The sequence below is a fragment of the Eutrigla gurnardus genome (assembly GCF_963514095.1).
Source record: "Eutrigla gurnardus genome assembly, chromosome: 22".
Lineage (NCBI taxonomy): Eukaryota > Metazoa > Chordata > Actinopteri > Perciformes > Triglidae > Eutrigla > Eutrigla gurnardus.
The window spans coordinates 1,842,901-1,861,087 of NC_139933.1; the positions used below are offsets into that span (position 1 = coordinate 1,842,901).

General features: G+C 43.3%; 3 protein-coding genes across 3 annotated transcripts in view; all 3 read left to right on the forward strand.

Moving 5' to 3' along the window:
* Positions 1–387: 387 nt before the first annotated feature.
* On the forward strand, positions 388–2,846 carry LOC311033065 (pepsin A-like). Its single transcript, XM_084040240.1, has 9 exons — positions 388–460; positions 672–822; positions 907–1,024; positions 1,415–1,533; positions 1,655–1,851; positions 1,941–2,057; positions 2,145–2,286; positions 2,398–2,496; positions 2,582–2,846. Exons 1-9 carry the CDS (start codon positions 405–407, stop codon positions 2,717–2,719), a joined length of 1,137 nt encoding a protein of 378 aa, XP_083896366.1. The 5' UTR covers positions 388–404; the 3' UTR covers positions 2,720–2,846.
* A 520-nt stretch (positions 2,847–3,366) lies between these two features.
* Positions 3,367–6,130, forward strand: LOC311033192 (PI-PLC X domain-containing protein 1-like). Its single transcript, XM_084040436.1, has 7 exons — positions 3,367–3,523; positions 3,623–3,736; positions 3,837–3,961; positions 4,046–4,177; positions 4,574–4,741; positions 5,542–5,725; positions 5,796–6,130. Exons 2-7 carry the CDS (start codon positions 3,631–3,633, stop codon positions 6,017–6,019), a joined length of 939 nt encoding a protein of 312 aa, XP_083896562.1. The 5' UTR covers positions 3,367–3,523; positions 3,623–3,630; the 3' UTR covers positions 6,020–6,130.
* A 1,231-nt stretch (positions 6,131–7,361) lies between these two features.
* spata20 (spermatogenesis associated 20) overlaps positions 7,362–18,187 on the forward strand; it is a 27,774-nt gene continuing 16,948 nt past the window's right edge. The window contains exons 1-12 of the mRNA XM_084040429.1: positions 7,362–7,687; positions 8,721–8,849; positions 8,920–8,984; positions 9,074–9,228; positions 9,308–9,451; positions 10,238–10,439; positions 10,518–10,648; positions 11,005–11,109; positions 11,222–11,296; positions 12,837–13,049; positions 13,431–13,623; positions 14,608–14,776. Of these exons, the coding sequence (XP_083896555.1) occupies positions 7,467–7,687; positions 8,721–8,849; positions 8,920–8,984; positions 9,074–9,228; positions 9,308–9,451; positions 10,238–10,439; positions 10,518–10,648; positions 11,005–11,109; positions 11,222–11,296; positions 12,837–13,049; positions 13,431–13,623; positions 14,608–14,776 (1,802 nt within the window). The 5' untranslated portion in view covers positions 7,362–7,466. The remainder of the gene's footprint in view (positions 7,688–8,720; positions 8,850–8,919; positions 8,985–9,073; positions 9,229–9,307; positions 9,452–10,237; positions 10,440–10,517; positions 10,649–11,004; positions 11,110–11,221; positions 11,297–12,836; positions 13,050–13,430; positions 13,624–14,607; positions 14,777–18,187) is intronic.

Sequence of the window (18,187 nt, forward strand, 5' to 3'; positions counted from 1 at the left end):
GCAGACAACTAAAGCATTAATTTCATGTGCACAAGCTCTCGTATATAAGCTGCAGTTTCTTTTCATGCTTATAATTCCATAACACAGTTATGCAAGCTTTATCCAAAAGTATGTTCCTTCCTTTAATCACATAATTGACATTGTCTTGAGGTCAACCATTCCGTTGCCCATTACTTATCTTTACTTATCACCGGTGCGTGTGCATTGCCTTATCATTGTTTAATGGAAATGTCAGTCCACCTGCATAAAAGAGGATGTCTGCCTGTCTGTCGGCACTCAGGTTTTTGGAGTGAGCAGGTGAGTGTGCTACAGAGACCCGTTATAATTAATGTGTTATTTATTCGTAGTTTGAGTTTTCTGTAATGTCATCAACCTTTTTTTCAGTCGATAGCAGAGCCGAGAAAATGAAGTGGGCCTTTGTTGTGTGTGCCATGGTGGCACTGTCCGAGTGTCTGATCCAGTAAGTCAGCCTGACCTGCTCTCTTATTGTGCTGTTCCTATTTTGTTCTCGACTTCATTAGCTCCTCTGAAGTTACTGCCGACATCAAATTAGCAGGTGTAAATCTGAGAGGAACCGAATATACGAGTACCGAGAGCTTTATGACATCAATAAAAGGCTTTGAAATGTAGTTGGAACAGAATTTAATCTGCTCCCTTGGTGACACCCATAGGATCCCTCTGGAGAAGACCAAGACAGCCAGGGAGACCCTGGAGGAACAGGGTCTGTGGGAGGAGTATAGACTCAAGTACCCATACAACCCCATGGCCAAGTTTGACCAGAGCTTCGCGGTGGGCAACCAGGCCATGACCAACGATGCTGATGTGAGTAAAGCTCAAACAGACAAACCTTTGACTTATGGCTCACTTTGTCCATGAATAATCTTGGTATCTCCTCTCCATCTCCAGCTGGCTTACTATGGCGTCATCTCCATCGGAACTCCTCCTCAGTCATTCAAGGTCATCTTCGACTCTGGCTCGTCCAACCTTTGGGTGCCCTCCATCTACTGCAACAGTCCAGCCTGCAGTATGTAAAACTATTAATGCATAAACATGCCGACCCTTCGGGGAACCAGGTATACATTTAAACTGATAAGAGTCCCATGAGTAAGAAGGTGATCTGATAGTGCTGAAGAAGGTGTACGTTGTGTTCAAGAGTCTGGTGGAGGTTTGGTATCCAGAGTGAGAATGCTTCAGGTTAGGGCTAACTTCTGGGCAAGAGGATAAGAACCTGAGATAATTAGAGGCTGAAGAGAAGTCGAGATCGACCCCTGTTATGTCACTTTAGCTCTAGTCTGTGGACCTCCCCACGAAAAGCCCCAGATCAGACACAAATCTATGCCTCGGAGCTTGGATCATTTACTTTGCTTCAGTGCATTATTTGATATCCTGACTTTCACATCTGTTACCTTCCTAGACAACCACGATAAGTTCAACCCCGGCACAAGCAGCACCTACAGAAACCACGGCGGTGCTCTCAGTATCCGCTACGGCACCGGCAGCATGACTGGTTTCCTTGGATACGACACCGTTGGGGTGAGAAATACAAGTATATTATAGTATCACTTTGAGCAGGAGGAGATTAGAAGATTCAAGAACCCATTGTGATGTGAAAAGGTCTTTAAATCTGTGAACTGTCTTGGTGATCATCCATTAGGTGGGTGGGCTCGCCGTGAGAAACCAGATCTTCGGCCTGAGCCAGACTGAGGCTCCCTTCATGCAGTACATGCGTGCCGATGGCATCCTGGGCCTGGCGTACCCCCGCCTGTCTGCTTCCGGCGCCACACCAGTCTTTGACAACATGATGAAGCAGGGTCTGGTGAGCCAGGACCTCTTCTCCGTGTACCTGAGCTCGTAAGGACGACATCACATTACTCACCGACACTAAAGCCGGCGACTGATTTCCAGAATGTTTTACAGTCAGATCTCGCTCTCCTCTGTAGTAATTCCCAGCAAGGCAGCGTGGTGACCTTCGGCGGTGTTGACTCCAGCCACTACTACGGCTCCATCTCCTGGATCCCCCTCTCCAATGAGCTGTACTGGCAGATCACAGTGGACAGGTAATACAGCATCGCAGGTTTCTCCTGAAATTGTGGGGAAATGTTTAATATCTGACCCATGCATGCTGTGCTGTGTATCCCGTTCAGCGTCACCGTCAACGGTCAGGTGGTGGCTTGCAGCGGTGGCTGCCAGGCTATCGTGGACACCGGCACCTCTCTGATTGTTGGACCTCAGAGCAGCATCAGCAACATTAACCGTTACGTGGGAGCTAGCAGCCAGAACGGAGACGTACGTGACTTAAAAAGACATGCAGGATTGACCGAAGGAGATTTTCAGTAGAAAATTGAATGGTAGAAGTACATTTTAAAACTCTTTCTTCTTTCCTTCCCTCTGCATCAGTATGTGGTCAACTGTAACAGCGTTGGCCAAATGCCAGAAGTGGTCTTCCACATCCACGGACAGGAATTCACCATCCCAGCCTCTGCCTACGTTCGTCAGGTAGGTCTTTGTTTCCCCTGCCACACTTTTCTCATCTCAACTATACTCTTAATCTGAAATCCTTCTTCCTAAATCCCTCCCACAGTCTCAGTACTACGGTTGCCGTACTGGTTTCGGCAACGGAGGAGACAGCCTGTGGATCCTGGGTGACGTCTTCATCAGACAGTACTACTCCATCTTCAACAGAGCCCAGAACATGGTGGGTCTGGCCAGAGCAGCCTAAAGTCCCTCTTCCCAAGAGCCTTGACACAATCATATGTACATCTCAGTGCTGTGGTGGGATTTTCCAAAGTGCCTGAGACTCTAATCTTTGCCTTGTTCTACAAATGATTTCCTCATATCCGATTAAAAATACTTAAATCAGTTTGAGTGGTGTTTTATTGCCCTGTGTGGACCCCATTGAGTGAGCAGTGTCCTTACTTGTCTTAAGTATGCTCCTATAATTGGTTTAGCATGTCCCTCTTTAGCCCGTGTCTCTACGACTTACCGTTCAGGAGATACAGCCGAAATAAAAAAAGCAATTTGGGGTTGGGGTTGTTGTTAGGGTTGGGGTTAGGGCCCCTGCTATGCTCAGATCCGATTGATCATGAAAACCAAAATGATCTGGCAGTCCTAGTGTAAGTAAAGTGTAATTAAGTAAATTATCTTGAAGATTTTCATGCATGAATAGAAATAAACATCTGTTCAGTCAGTATTAAACGAGGTAACAGGTGATTGAGTCTATGGCTCCACTGTAAGCTGTGATCTCCGGGAAGTGAGCTCCAAAAAAACAGCTGCAATCACGGTGTATCGCCACAGGTGGTGCCAGAGAGGGAACAAATCCCAGATCAAGTAGTTCAAGTTTTTACCTTGATGAGTGCTCAGGGATGGTATGAGGAAGCTCCACTCCATTGTTAATGTTCGACTACAGCAGTTACACACGTTTCTTCCTCACAAAAGGTCGTTTGACTTGAATCCTGCAGCCTCGCAACGAGCAGCAATTTATGAAACTATCTGCTGCTTTTAGGAAGTTAATTACCTTGGCAGGGTGAGTAGTATTTCCTTTAACTCCTTTATGTCTGTTTATTATGAGCTACAAACTACTGTATTGGTAGATTGAGGGGTGACTTTGAGTTCTTTTATGTAGCCACAGAAATGTCTGCTGAAAAGGGGCGTAAAAGAGTCACCAGCTACAGTGACTGGATGTCGCAACTTCCACCTGAACTCCACAACATTCCTCTGTTCAACCTGACCATACCAGGTACGAGGCTGAGATAATGTAGCTGCTTCCACTGCTCAAGGGGTTCAACTCATACAACCGTGTGTGTGTGTGTGTGTGTGTGTGTGTGTGTGTGTCCTAGGAAGCCATGATTCAATGAGTTATGACTTGGACATCAACTCCTCTATAATAGAACCCAGCCGACTGAAGAGATTGAGCTGGATTTGTTGTGCTCGTAAAATAGTGCGCAAATGGGCGACGACTCAGGTAAATGTGTGTTTACGATGCGTCAGCACCGACTGTGCCCGTCAGAAATACAGTCTGACTGTCATCATGGATTGTTTTCTGCAGGAGGACGGCATCACGAAGCAGCTGGACGCAGGAATCCGCTACTTTGACCTGAGGATCGCTCGCAAGGCGCGCGATAGCCACCCCACTCGGCTTTACTTCTATCACGGGCTGTACACGCGGACGGATGTGGAGGTAAAGATGTCGTTTAATGGGTACATTAAATTATCTGACATAAACAAAATGAAAAAAAATGTCATCTGTGGCCGTGGCAGGACTGTACAAACGCCGTCCAATCAAAAAAGTCAGGTCAGAGAAAATAATTGGATTGTCTGTCAATGTCTACTTCCTGATTGGCTTTGAACAGAGGTCTGAACGCAGGGGGCGGGACTTTTTAAGTTTAAAGTCTCCGAGGTTTTTCCAATGACCTACTCTGCCTTTAATATATAACTGTAGGTCTCTTTTTATTATGTATATGCCTGAACACATGACATCAGTATTTCTAAAATCCTGTATTTTGGATTGTTCATTTGTGTTTTGTGAATTCTTTATGTGATGCTGACTGTATTAACATGTCTTCCACTCTGACAGACCGTCTTCAAGGTCATAAATAACTGGGCAAAGAAGCATCCCAAAGAGATCGTCATCCTGGCTTTATCCAACTTCAAAGGATTCGACAAAAAGACTGAAAAGCAGCTCCACGGCCATCTGATCAGCTTCATCATCACCTTGTTTGGAGCCAAACTCATCAGTATCAGGGTAACGGATATAGATCAAGTCAAACATATCTTATATAAGGGATTGTTTGGAGGATTTACTTATCCATAGTCAGTGTTGTGCTATATTTAGATTAGCTTTTCACCACTTTATCTTGACACCATGCAGACTTTTCCAACATGGAACTGAACTAAAAGTAAAACTCTTCAAGGCTACCGAACTCCTTTTACAAAACCAGTTCTGCAGGTAAAAGCCTGGTTTCTGTCAGCTCTGTTGAGTCTTATAGGGATGCAACGGAGTGGAACATTTCCAGTAACTTTCCATGCGAAGGTAAACTTTTGTGGCATTCTTCACGTATGTCTTTCGCATGTACAAAGACGTTCCTTGAACTATTAAAAATATTGAAATATGGTTGCTTTAGTCAAGATTATGCTGAAATATATTTTCCCCAACTATATTTAGAATCCCTATTAAGGGGCCAACCTTTATTCCCATTAATTCCTGTGGAAAGTTTCCAGTTTTGAAAAATTGACAGAATTTTGCGCCCCGAGTCTTGTGGCTTTGAAGAGAGCAAAGATGGATATCAAAATTCAGTTACCCGTCAGAAAGGATGTATGTAGCGTATATATTTGTTTCCTTTAGGTTGGCCTTTTTTATTTTCGTGGTTAAAATGTGTTTTGCCATGATCTTCACTGGCCGTCATCCATTTTGTATTTAATATGCCGACTATGGATAGATACCTCACACTTCAAAGAATCCAAACAATCCCTCGTTTAAGCATGCATAACCTCCAAAGGAAAAAAATACATTGATTAATTAAACCTTTCCCTGCATCGCTACAGGACCCGCCTACCCTGAGGAGTTGCTGGGACAAAGGCAAAAACATCATAGTTTCATACGATTATCCGACAAACCATCACATTGAGATATGGAGCCGCATTCCTTATTTCTTTGGCAACAGCATGGACACCACGATGGTTCAGTCAAAACTCACTCAGGTTTTGGAGAAGGCGCGGCCTGTTAAGTGTGAGTTTTGTCGGCTGAATATGTTGTTATTATTGGGGTGAGCAGGGGCTGATCACGTCTCTCCTCTCAGATTTCTTCGTGTGTGGCCTGAACCTGACGCTGCCTGACGACGCCCGGATACTCAAGTACCTCCTCCGCCTTTGTGACAACTTCCCCAACGTGGTGCGGAGGAGTCTGCCGAGGCTGCTGCGGTGGGTGGAGCAGCAGGCGGCCAAAACCCCGTTCAACATCGTGGCCTCTGACCTGGTGACTCGGGACGACTTCGTCTCGACGGTCGTCAAGCTCAATAAGTGATTTTTTTCTTTAAAAAAATAAATATATTTATATACTTATACTTCTAATATTATATGACTGTCTTGCTCCCTCACAAATATTGATATATTATTAAAAGAACACACACTGTGACTTTCCTGAGTGTCTCTAACCCAGTGGTTCTCAACTGGTCTGGCTTCAGGGACCCAGCAGGATCCTTAATCCAGGAACATTTTCAACTTCTCAAATGTATTTAATGAAAAGACGGTGCAGTTTGAACTTGAAATAGTGCAGAATATATATATATATATATATATATGAAATAAAGAAGTCCAACTACTTGAATATATAACAGTGTTATGCTATATTTAGTAATACATATTTATTACTAAATATAGCATAACACTGTTATATATTCATATATTATATATTTTTATTCTCATTGTTGTGTCAGCCTTATGATTAATAAGTCTAAACAGTTGCAGTGCAGTGTTTGTTATATATTTAAGTAGTTGGACTTCCATAAACATGCACTTTTTGTTTTGGTTAATGATTTATTGTCATAGAAATTACAAATGAAGTTGTCTTTCTGTTCACAGCAAAGTATTATTGCATCTGGCTCTGCAACGAAGCCTAAATCAATGTTAATTTCAGTGGCTGCTCATCAAAGAGATTAAACCATTAGAGAGCAAATTAATTCAAATAGATTGCTGAAATAATGTTTCACCTCTCTCTGCAGCACAAACATTCATTTTAAAAAGCTTAATCTTGATCCGACCTAATGTAAGAAAAGAAGAATAAGGGGTTTAAGACAGTTAAGTCCTGGTAAAATATGCTTTAATTTAAGTTCAGATTCAAATACTCATATGAAGGTTTTGTATCATGAAGGAAAATATGGTGTCAGAGTGACTCAGCAACTTTATTTCAACCAGCAAAGTCAGTGTAAACAGTCAAATAATCTGTGTTTTACCTCGTTATTGTCATGTATAGTGGTGATGTGCATATTATATTTTTATTTAAATGATTTGCTTCGACAGTAAACAATTGTTGGCATTAGTCGTCTTAAATATATTATTGTAAGCTGCTGAGAGCCAGTGTTTAGAAGTAGTACGGATAATAATTCCCTCTTGAATATCTATTTATATATATAAAATAAAGAAGTCTTATTAATCATAAGGCTGACACAACAATGAGAATAAAAATGTATTAAAAAAACCCTCAAATGATGTAGCTTTAACTGAGAATACTCTCTATCTATCTATCTATCTATCTATCTATCTATCTATCTATCTATCTATCTATCTATCTATCTATCTATCTATCTATCTTTCTTTTTTTCCCCAGGCAAAGTTGAAAACTTCTATATCCTGTCGTTACGCCATCAAGCGTCAGCTCGTGGTATTGCAGATAAAATGTGCAACCTCATGCCTGGAAGGCAGAGTTTGGCTGTCAACAAAGTAGCTTACTCTAAAAACACACGTGGATTAGGATGATAGGACTAGCATCGCGTCGCTCGGCGTCCAGAAATAGCCGCTTGGAGCCCGCTCGCCTTCTGACTGCAGCTTTTTTGGGAGCTGCTGGTCCTCCGCAGACCTCGGGGGTTCCCGTCAGGTGTTTCAAACAAACCCGCCACCCACCACCACCAGCACCCGGCGTCAGGTCACCGCTGCACCGCCGTCCCCAGCCGGCCTACCCCCACCTCCACCTCAGGTAAAGCACCGAGGCTTATAGGTTGTTGTTAAGGTCACCTAACGTATGCGTTGCTGCGTGCTTTGGACGAGTAGAAGAGTTTCACGAAACTCCCATTAGAAAAACACACAATTTAAAATGCTTCCAACATTTAGTTACTGCCACGGAAGGGTGACACCGTGAGAAAATACGTCTAACTATTATAAAATGCCTCGTATTCAATTCGGCAGTAACAACATTAGCTAACAAGCTAACGTATTTCTGTAACACGCAAGTGTTTTTAAACTTGATTTGACTGGGGATTCCAGCAACACCGCCAACGAGTAAGCTAGCCCGTTGAATAACACGTACAACATGACAATCTATGTGGTCTATATGACATAAATATTAACGCCGAATGTTAACAGATGTTGTAATATATCGTGGGCTGTTGTCAGTTATGGTTTTTGAGGCATGAACTCGTACCTACGTGTTAACTCACTTTAAATCGGGGGATTTTCAAACGGAAGTCGTCATGAGCGTCCTTGTTTAGCTAACAGCTACAGTGCTTGACAGCTGCAGTCTGACGCAAGCTCACATAGCTGGCGGCGTGCTGTTTGGCATTACGTTTTAATAGCGTGCGTGCTCATTAAAACGACTATATGCAGATTAATGTAGTAAACTTAACCTTTAGCTAACGTGTCAGCAATAATAGATTCCATTCTTATTGTTTTGGTGTGTGACGGCAGAGTTGTACTAATAACATTGGTTAGTCATGGTCAAAAAATGTCTATTTTACTGTTCCAGTAATGAAACATCTCAGCCATGTCATTATTCATTAGATTTGCTATGACAAGCCACAGTCTGTTAAGAATTAAAGGCACTATTTTAAATCATTGTCTTGTGTGTAGCTGGCAAAGTCATTCACAAAAACAAACCCAAATGAGTCCATGAGATTTCTTTATTTTCATTAACACAGTGGTATTAAAGCACCAAGATATATGTTTATAAGATGTCTGGATTTTTTGCAGATTTGTCTGACTACCAGTGTAAATATATGCACGTGTGTGTCCAGGTCTTGTGTTTTTAGGAGCATGGCGTCGGGAGGGGAAGGTCCATCATCCTCCACTAACACACACACCAACAGGTTGGCCAAGGAGATGTCGCCCTACCTGCTGCAGCACGCGCACAACCCCGTGGACTGGTGAGCACGACGGAGAGAAACATCAATGAATATAATGTCTCATATGAACTAAACGCCGTGCTCCTTTCAGGTATCCATGGGGACAGGATGCTTTCGACAAAGCAAAGAATGAAGACAAGCCCATCTTTTTATCAGGTAGAAGCCCGTCTCGTACCTGGCTTTAACTGAGCTGTGTGGCATGTTGTGGTAACAGTCGATATCCTCTCTCTCTCTCTGAACGTCAGTGGGATACTCAACATGTCATTGGTGCCATGTGATGGAGAGGGAGTCTTTCGAAGATGAGGAAATCGGCAAAATCCTGAGTGACAACTTTGTGTGCATCAAAGTAGACCGAGAGGAGAGACCGGATGTGGACAAGGTCTACATGACCTTCGTGCAGGTGTGTGTGTGTACATGTGAGTGTGTGTGCTTACTGCACATTGAGGTTCTGCTGATACTCATGACTTTTGGGCTGCCAGGCAACAAGTGGAGGTGGAGGTTGGCCCATGAGTGTGTGGTTGACCCCTGACCTACGGCCTTTCATCGGAGGCACCTACTTCCCTCCGACGGACCGTGCAAGACGACCCGGGCTCAAAACGGTTCTCATCAGAATCATGGATCAGGTATTTCTATAAATACAGCCGCTTTAAGTGTGTGTGTGTGTGTGTGTGTATATATATATATATATATATATATATATATATATATATATATAAAATAGATATTCAAGAGGGAATTATTATCTGTACCACTTCTAAACACTGGCTCTCAGCAGCTTACAGTAATATATTTAAGACGACTAATGCCAACAATTGTTTACTGTCAAAGCAAATCATTTAAATAAGAATATAATGTGCAAATCCCCACTATACATGACAATAACGAGGTAAAACACAGATTATTTGACTGTTTACACCGACTTTGCTGGTTGGAATAAAGTTGCTGAGTCACTCTGACACCATATTTTCCTTCATCATACAAAACCTTCATATGAGTATTTGAATCTGAACATACAATAAAGCATCTTTTACCAGGACTTAAATGTCTTAAACCCCTTCTTTTTTTCTTACATTAGGTTGGATCAAGATTAAGCTTTTTAAAATGAATGTTTGTGCTGCAGAGAGAGGTGAAACATTGTTTCAGCAATCTATTTGAATTAATTTGCCCTCTAATGGTTTAATCTCTTTGATGAGCAGCCACTGAAATCAACATTGATTTAGGCTTCGTTGCAGAGCCAGATGCAATAATACTTTGCTGTGAAAAGAAAGACAACTTCATTTTTAATTTCTATGACAATAAATCATTAACCAAAACAAAAAGTGCATGTTTATGAAAATGAAGTTTTCGTGTTGTTCTCAGCATCGTCCTCCCTCCCTCTACCTATGAAACGTATACTTTGTGACCCTCAGTGGCAGAATAACCGTCCTACGTTGGAGTCCAGTGGCGACAGGATCCTCGAAGCTCTGAAGAAAGGAACGACCCTCGCCGCAAACCCAGGAGAGAGTCCCCCCCCGGCCCCGGACGTGGCTAATCGCTGCTTCCAGCAGTTGGCTCATTCCTACGAGGAGGAGTACGGCGGCTTCAGGGACGCTCCGAAGTTCCCCACGCCAGGTAGACTCGGCAGGACCCGGGCACGAGTCGGGCTTCGGGGCTTCCTCTGACTCCCTCTCTGCTCGCCTCTCTCCACAGTGAACCTGATGTTCCTCATGTCCTACTGGTCCGTGAACCGCTCCACCTCGGAGGGCGTGGAGGCTCTGCAGATGGCGTTGCACACGCTCCGCATGATGGCGCTGGGAGGCGTGCACGACCACGTGGCTCAGGTTCGCGCACGCTCGGACCGAAGAGACTTTTATTAAGATTAATTTTAGCTGCATGTTCGTAGCAGAAAGTGTATCCGGTGAAACTTTAACTTTGTGGTACAAGCAAGACATTTGGCCAAATTCTTCTTCTGGGTCTACTTTTTCTAAAAAGCCCAGTCAGTAGCCATGCAACAAAAAAGGTAAATGTTTATTTGTCATGCCGAAATCCAAACATATTGATGCCTAGATGATTAAAATATGTCCTCCCATTCAAGTCCCACACTGACTGGATTTTCAGGTGGCTTTCTGAACATTTGATCACAAAGTGGAAGACTCTCCTGAAATACTTTGTTTCTGTTTGTGTTGCTCCTCTGCAGGGTTTCCATCGCTACTCTACGGACTCCTCCTGGCACGTCCCCCACTTTGAAAAGATGCTGTACGACCAAGCTCAGCTGGCTGTAGCCTACATCACCGCCTCCCAGGTGTGTGTGTGTGTGTGACAGTTTAAGTTTCCCTCCATCACTCTGTCTCTCTCTTATCATCCAGTCAGCTGAAATCCTCTCTGAGTCTCACCAAACATGTGCTGTGTTCCAGGTATCGGGTGAGCAGCTCTTTGCAGACGTGGCGAAGGACATCCTGCTCTACGTCTCCAGAGACCTGAGTGACAAGGTGCGATAGGTGTGCATGTTTTTTACTAGTTTTATGGGGACCAGGTGTCCTTTCTGGGGCGGTGATTCCATTTATTTTAAGTTTTTTTGCCTCAAGATGATATAAAAGGGAAGTTAGGATAAGGATAATGTCAGTTAAAGGGCTAGTTCGGATATTTTGAAGGGTTTTTTATCACAGAAAGTTAAAAAAATAAATAATATCCATTTGTTTTTTTAGGTGAGCCTTTTTTCTGAAATACAATTTGCCGTATGTTGCTTTGCTCCTGGACCGCCATCTACTGTAGGAAATAAACACACTGCCTCTGGATAAGTACCTCATACAACCCCGTTTCAAAGTATCTCTTTAACGTTTGGGATAATTTAATGTTTTGAAATGCATATTGGCAAAGAATGGAGCAATAATAAACTGCAGCTTTTATTGGTATCTGCTGCTGACGAAGCGTGCGTGCGTGTGTGTGTGTGTGTGTGTGTGTGTGTGTGTGTGTGTGTGTGTGTGTGTGTGTGTGTGTGTGTGTGTGTGTGTGTGTGTGTGTGTGTGTGTGTGTGTGTGTGTGTGTGTGTGTGTGTGTGTGTGTGTGTGTGTGTGTGTGTGTGTGTGTGTGTGTGTGTGTGTGTGTGTGTCCGTGTGTCCGTGTGTCCGTGTGTCCGTGTGTCCGTGTGTCCGTGTGTCCTCGCTGACAAATAGCCTCTTAAACCCTGTCACACTCTCCTCTGAGGGTCGGAACCTTTTTTTTTTGGTCCTTTTTGATGAATGAGTCGACGGCAGCGAACGGGCCAACCAATTAAAGCCACACTCGTTGTAATCATTATATTCCCCGAGATTTATTATGTAATTATACGCTAATGAATTAACGTCACAAAGGTAATTTAGTATAGAATGTATGTTTTCTTTTGTGCTTCAGAGGCTGTTATCCCACCGAAATATGAGGGAGACTCTCCTCGAATTATCATCGTTATTGTAAAAATACTCTCACAGTGTCTGCAGACCCTGAGAGGGCGTTTACTTCACACATTTTTAATATGAGGCTCTTTAAAGGTACCTGTCACTATGTGTAGCCCTCAGAGAGGGCTTCAATAGGTAACTTTAATGCACTTCAAACGTTGAATTCAGTTAAATGTATCTATATATGCCTCATACATACTTACTTCTCATTGGATGAGAAAAAAACCCTCAGGGAGAGCAGCTGAGGAGGAATCCCTCTCCCAGGATGCAATAGTGTCATTTATACAAAAGAAACGACAAAATAAATCCAACATAGTCAATCCATGCGATAGAAATGATGCATATAATAGTAGTTGTTACATGTATCTCATATCAAACTGCCCTTAAATAGCACCTTAGAATAGAATAAATTTTATTTTGAACATTTAAAGAAACAAGAGAGCCCATGAAAACCCGGAAAACTTACATTTGTAAATAAATGTTTGAAAAGGAGGAGAAGAAGCACTAAAACACTATATTTCTACTTTACATGATTGAATTTTCTTAGCAAAAACTGCTTTTCCATTCCTTCACCTCTGACCTCTGTGCTCTGAAACAGTCCGGAGGCTTCTACAGTGCCGAGGATGCCGACTCCGTCCCGGCGTGCGGCGGTCCCGAGAAGAAAGAGGGGGCGTTCTGCGTCTGGATGGCCTCGGAGGTCCGGGATCTGCTGCCGGAGGTGGTGGAGGGCTCCGATGGCGCCGCCACGCAGGCCGACGTCTTCATGCACCACTACGGGGTCAAGGAGCAAGGCAACGTCACGCCAGAGCAGGTGAATGTGTGATGATGGCATGTGTCGCCATGGCAACCATGGCTTGGAATTTCATTGACAATGAACACAAAGTACACGACATTAAACATGTCATGCAAATATGAAAATGATAGAAAATTAAAATAAATCAATGAAATCATTCAAGTTCGAGAAGGGAGACAGGATGGAGCTTCCTTTACATCATCATGTTTAATTAACATATAGCTCATATATCTGTGTGAAATATGAATATGAGCAAAAATAATTAGACAATTAAATAAAACTTGTCCATAAATAACTGTTTATATGGGTATATTTATGGGTTTATTCCATGATATTTGATTGAGACAAGGTGTTGAGGTGTTAAAGCAGCTCACTATTCCCCCTTCGGTCGGATGCCAGGACCCCCACGGCGAGCTGACGGGCCAGAATGTGCTGATCGTGCGTTATTCCGTGGAGTTAACGGCTGCTCGCTTTGGCATCGGCGTGGAGAAAGTCAACGAGCTGCTGGCCTCCGCCCGCACCAAGATGGCAGCCGTGAGGAAGGGTCGGCCACGCCCACATCTGGACACCAAGATGTTGGCCTCCTGGAACGGTAAAGTCCTCAACTACCTACATGCAGGGTTGGTACGGGTGCTGGAAATCCTTGAAAACACTTGAATTTTAGTGATTTTTCAGCAGTGAAAGTTGCTTCTTGGTCATATTTTAAATGCTCATAGCTTGATCTGTGCTCAGCGGTGTCTGGACACTAGAATTAAGAGTTAAAGTGTGTCATTAAATAATGAAATATGAGTTTGTTTTTTTCCATACAGCTCCTTCAATAACAGTAGTATGTAAATATTGCTTTTTATATATATTTTTTAGGCTTTTTTATCCCACACAGTGGTTCATTCATAGTGATCCAACATGGAGAACAAACCACAGGCAAATATGAAAGTTTAATTTTGTCCTGTGACCGCTGAACGTCAGATTTATACACACACTCTATCATTTATTTATTATGCAGCAGCATGAAGATGTGCGTAGATTATTATGGAGGCGCTATGTGTCACTTTCCATTAATGTGACGCCAATTTGGACCCAACATTGTTTGTCCTGCACATTGTCTCTGATGTGATTAATTATAAGAAAAAACAAAGAAAACACACACACACACACACACACACACACACACACACACACACACACACACACACATAAAGACCCACAGGACTCGCAGGCCTGACGTCTCAAGACGGAGTGTGTTAGTGTTAGTGAGGTAATAAGGCGCTGCGATCCCGAGAACTTTCCAATTAGAAGCGAGGCGTCTCCCTCTCTAATGAAGAAAGGCCTCCATTAATCACCTGTCCTCCGCTGCAGCACTTTGAAGACCGGGCTGTGCACTCGCCACACTTTGATACGCTACATGAAAGAGGAGTCGAGGGGAAAGAGACTTATAGAGGGATGGAACGGGGAAACTTCAAAGTGCGGGGAAAGTTAACGAAGCAGAGAACACTGGTGGAACCTCAGCGGATATGATGGTTTTAATAGAACTTACTCATCTCCACCCTGGTCTTCATCGCTGCTGCTCCCTCTCCAGGTCTGATGCTGTCGGCCTACGCCGGGGTCGGAGCCGTGCTGGGGGACGAGGCCTCGCTGGAGAGGGCGGTTCGCGCCGGAAACTTCCTGAAGGAGCACCTGTGGGACGCCCAACGACAGACCATCCTGAGATCCTGTTACCTAGGAGACGAGATGGAGGTGCAGCAGATGTAAGAAAGTCTTTTTGTTTGTACGATGTCACACTTTGGTTTTATAAAATATCTAAAATATCTTTTATGTGCACACAAAAGCCTGATTTCTCCTGAATTTAAAGCATTAGGGATGGGATACGTATACATTTGAACACATTTGTGACCAACATTTGAGAGGTTTGAGGCTTTTGTGTGCATAAAAAAGTCGGATTTTTGTTCAAACTTGTGAAAAATAGGAGCAAATAAAGGATTCCAATCAGCAGATTTAGAACCAGCGTTTAGACATTGATCATGGGAAAAGAACCATGACATTTTAGGACGTTTCGGTCTTCCTATGAGCGGTTTTACCTTCGTCATGTAAATGAGTTAAAGCTGAAAACCTTGTCTTTGAGTGTAAAAAGTCCTCGTCTTTTTGTTCTTGATGCCTGAATGTCGGAGCGTTTCACTTTGAGTGCAGGAGCAACAGACTGGAGGATGTTTTACTGTGTTTATGCAAACAGGAAACGAGGCTTTAAATCGGGTTACGGCAGGAAATCAACATGTTCACGTGCGCTGCAATAACCTGCTTACTGTAAATCTGCATTTATCTGCACGAGTCAGTAATCAGATTTCTCCTGGAGCCCCCTCTCATACTGTATATGAAACAAGGTTGGCCATGTTTGAAGTGGATTAAACATGCCTGCTGTGATTGTTCTGGACCTACAGGAGAATTACGCAGGTTTGTATACGTTTCAACATAAAGCCTCTGATTGGCTAGCAGCAGTGTTCAGCCAGTGGATCAAACGTAAACACAGTATTGTGTGGATTGTAAAACCTGGACTTTAGGTGTCCTCGTTCTGTTGGCCTACTTACCGTCAATGAGTGAGTGTAAAAACTGTGTAAAAAAGACACGAATCAGCAGAAGGAGCTGCCGGGATGACCCACAACGCGTGATGAAATACACACATGTTGCCTAAACGCCGCGGCCTCGTTCCACGGCTTGCATCTCATTCATAATTGTCTCATTCAGGACGGTGTCAGCATCCAGACTGCTGGTTTGGTTTCCACACGAGGACTAATCTAGCAGAGGAATGGCTGCTGCTCAGACTAACTGGGTTAATAGGCTGTGGCGCCGTTAAGGAGCTGATGCCATGGATTCTTTTTTTTTTCTGTGGCACCAGATGATCGAGAGTCTCACCAACGTCCAGAGAACCAGAGGGAGGCTGAGGCGGTGGCAAGTTCCCTATGGGACACCGGCGACTCATTCTTACTTGTCATCTTCTCTGATCGTACGGAGGCTCTTCTGCACCACATTTACGGGGATTACTTGTCAATCAGTTACTTTATTCTGCAGTAATCCTTCAGTAATGAAGTGTGGAAACCGACTGAATAATCCAATTATGTTAATAACTACAAATTATGTGTCAATCCCATACCTTTATGTGATTGAAACCAGGTTGGAAGCAGACTATTATCAAAAAAATGTCATTAAGATTTTGGAACTCTCGTGATAAAGTGTATCAATTAGTAGGGCTGATCAATTAATCGGATATTATTATAAGTCGTGATCATGATTCTTGCATTCTTGATGCTTTATTGGCATTTAAAATGCTCCGCTCATAGAAAAACTCAAATCACCGGTCGCTTTTGGGGAGCTGTGTGGCGGCAGTTCAGAGTATTTAATTAAAAAAAATGAAGAATCTAATTTTTTGAAATTATTTTAATGCAAAGATTTGTGCATTGGCAGGAATGTAGCACAAACATAAGTCTTAAAAATCAGTGAATAAGCATGATTTTACAGCCGGCATTGACATATTTATACATTTTTTTTAAATTAAGGAACCTTAAAGTACGGGGAAAAAAACGTAAAAGTGGACAATATTTAGCCGTTAGCTCCCCCGTTATCCAAGCTACTTTTCTGCCTTACAGTCTGGCTTTTATTTGACATAATAACAATAAATAATCCCGACACTGCTTTTGGACTGTATCCTTTGGTTTTAAGGCTTGTTATGAGATGCTTTGAGAGAAGCGATGCAGCAAAAGTTGGATAAACTATTAGACTTCACTGTAAGTGAGAAATCCCGGACAGTGATTTGGATTCAAAAGGTCTCCAGAACGTTGCAGGAAAGAAACGGCAGCTTCCTGATTAATGACTCACGGGGAAATCTCTCTTCCCCTTCCTCCGTCTTCCTTCCTCTGTGTGTTTTCCACGTCATTATTTTGTTCTTTCAAATGTAATAATGACACAGCGTAATAGTTCAACGGCACATCGCCAGAACAAGCATATTTAATGATTAACTCTAACATAAAGGTCACTGCCGGTGTGAAAGTGATGGGAGTCGATGTGTTTACGTGGCCTCACGTCGCCCCGGCGACGGCTTTCTACTCCCTCCGAGTGAAGTAACTAGTTTATGAGAGAATCATGGCGCTATTATCATAAAACTGTCTCCTGAGTGCTGCAGTACGATCCGGGGGACTGACGAGGCTTTTTATCTGCGCTCTCAGGGAAATGACTAATTTAATACGCGCCGCTGAAGGTGTGAATGAAAAAGGCTGTCGAGTATTTCAGCGAGGGCTTTTAGATTTTTAGTTTTTTTTGTTTGTCAGGTTGTCAAGCTGTGGATTTTCCAAAGGAGGGCTGGAACTTGGACCCTCTAGGGGGGTCTGGGTCTGTACCATAGACTGTTTATAAGAAGTGGACATAGTTTTAAGGCACTTCAGCCTTGGCTTCACTTTTCAGAACCGGAGGTTTTGCCTCCTGGTCTGTACAGTTCAGTCAAGAGTTGGTGGATAAATGCTACAAACCTCAACGCTTTGCTTTCCACCTGCTGATTTAAAGTGAAAGTTAGCAATAAATCAGGCTCAATTAAGGTGGACTTATCTTTAAGGAGGACCAGTTGTTTTCCTTTTAGTGACGGCAATATTTCACCTTTTAAATAAACTGTTTTCCGAGCAATTACTTTGAGTATATTTGTATCTGGTTGCTTTGGGTTGTTCTGTGCTGCCACCATGAGGTCAACATGTTGTCCAATGCAAGAGTCCTTTCAACTTATGAGTCCACGTCTGTCTGTCTGTCTGTCTGTCTGTCTGTCTGTCTGTCTGTCTGTCTGTCTGTCTGCCTGTCTGTCTGTCTGTCTGTCTGTCTGTCTGTCTGTCTGGTAAAGGCCCATTGATAACTCTTCACGACCTTCTAAAGCCCTTAATGCGTTTCATCTCCTCCCTACCTCCTCGTGGTTTCAGCCTCTTGACCACCAGTCGCACATCGCTATCTGGCTTCCTGTCACCATCCATCCCCCTGCCCTCAGATGCATTGTGGGAATTGGAAGGGGGGGGGGGGGGGCTTGTTGTTGAGGTGTAGATGTGATTGAACGGTACATTACATTAAAAATAAATGGCAGAGAAAACGTTGTAAAACTGAGGCTGATGACGGCGTGAAATAGAGAAAGTTTC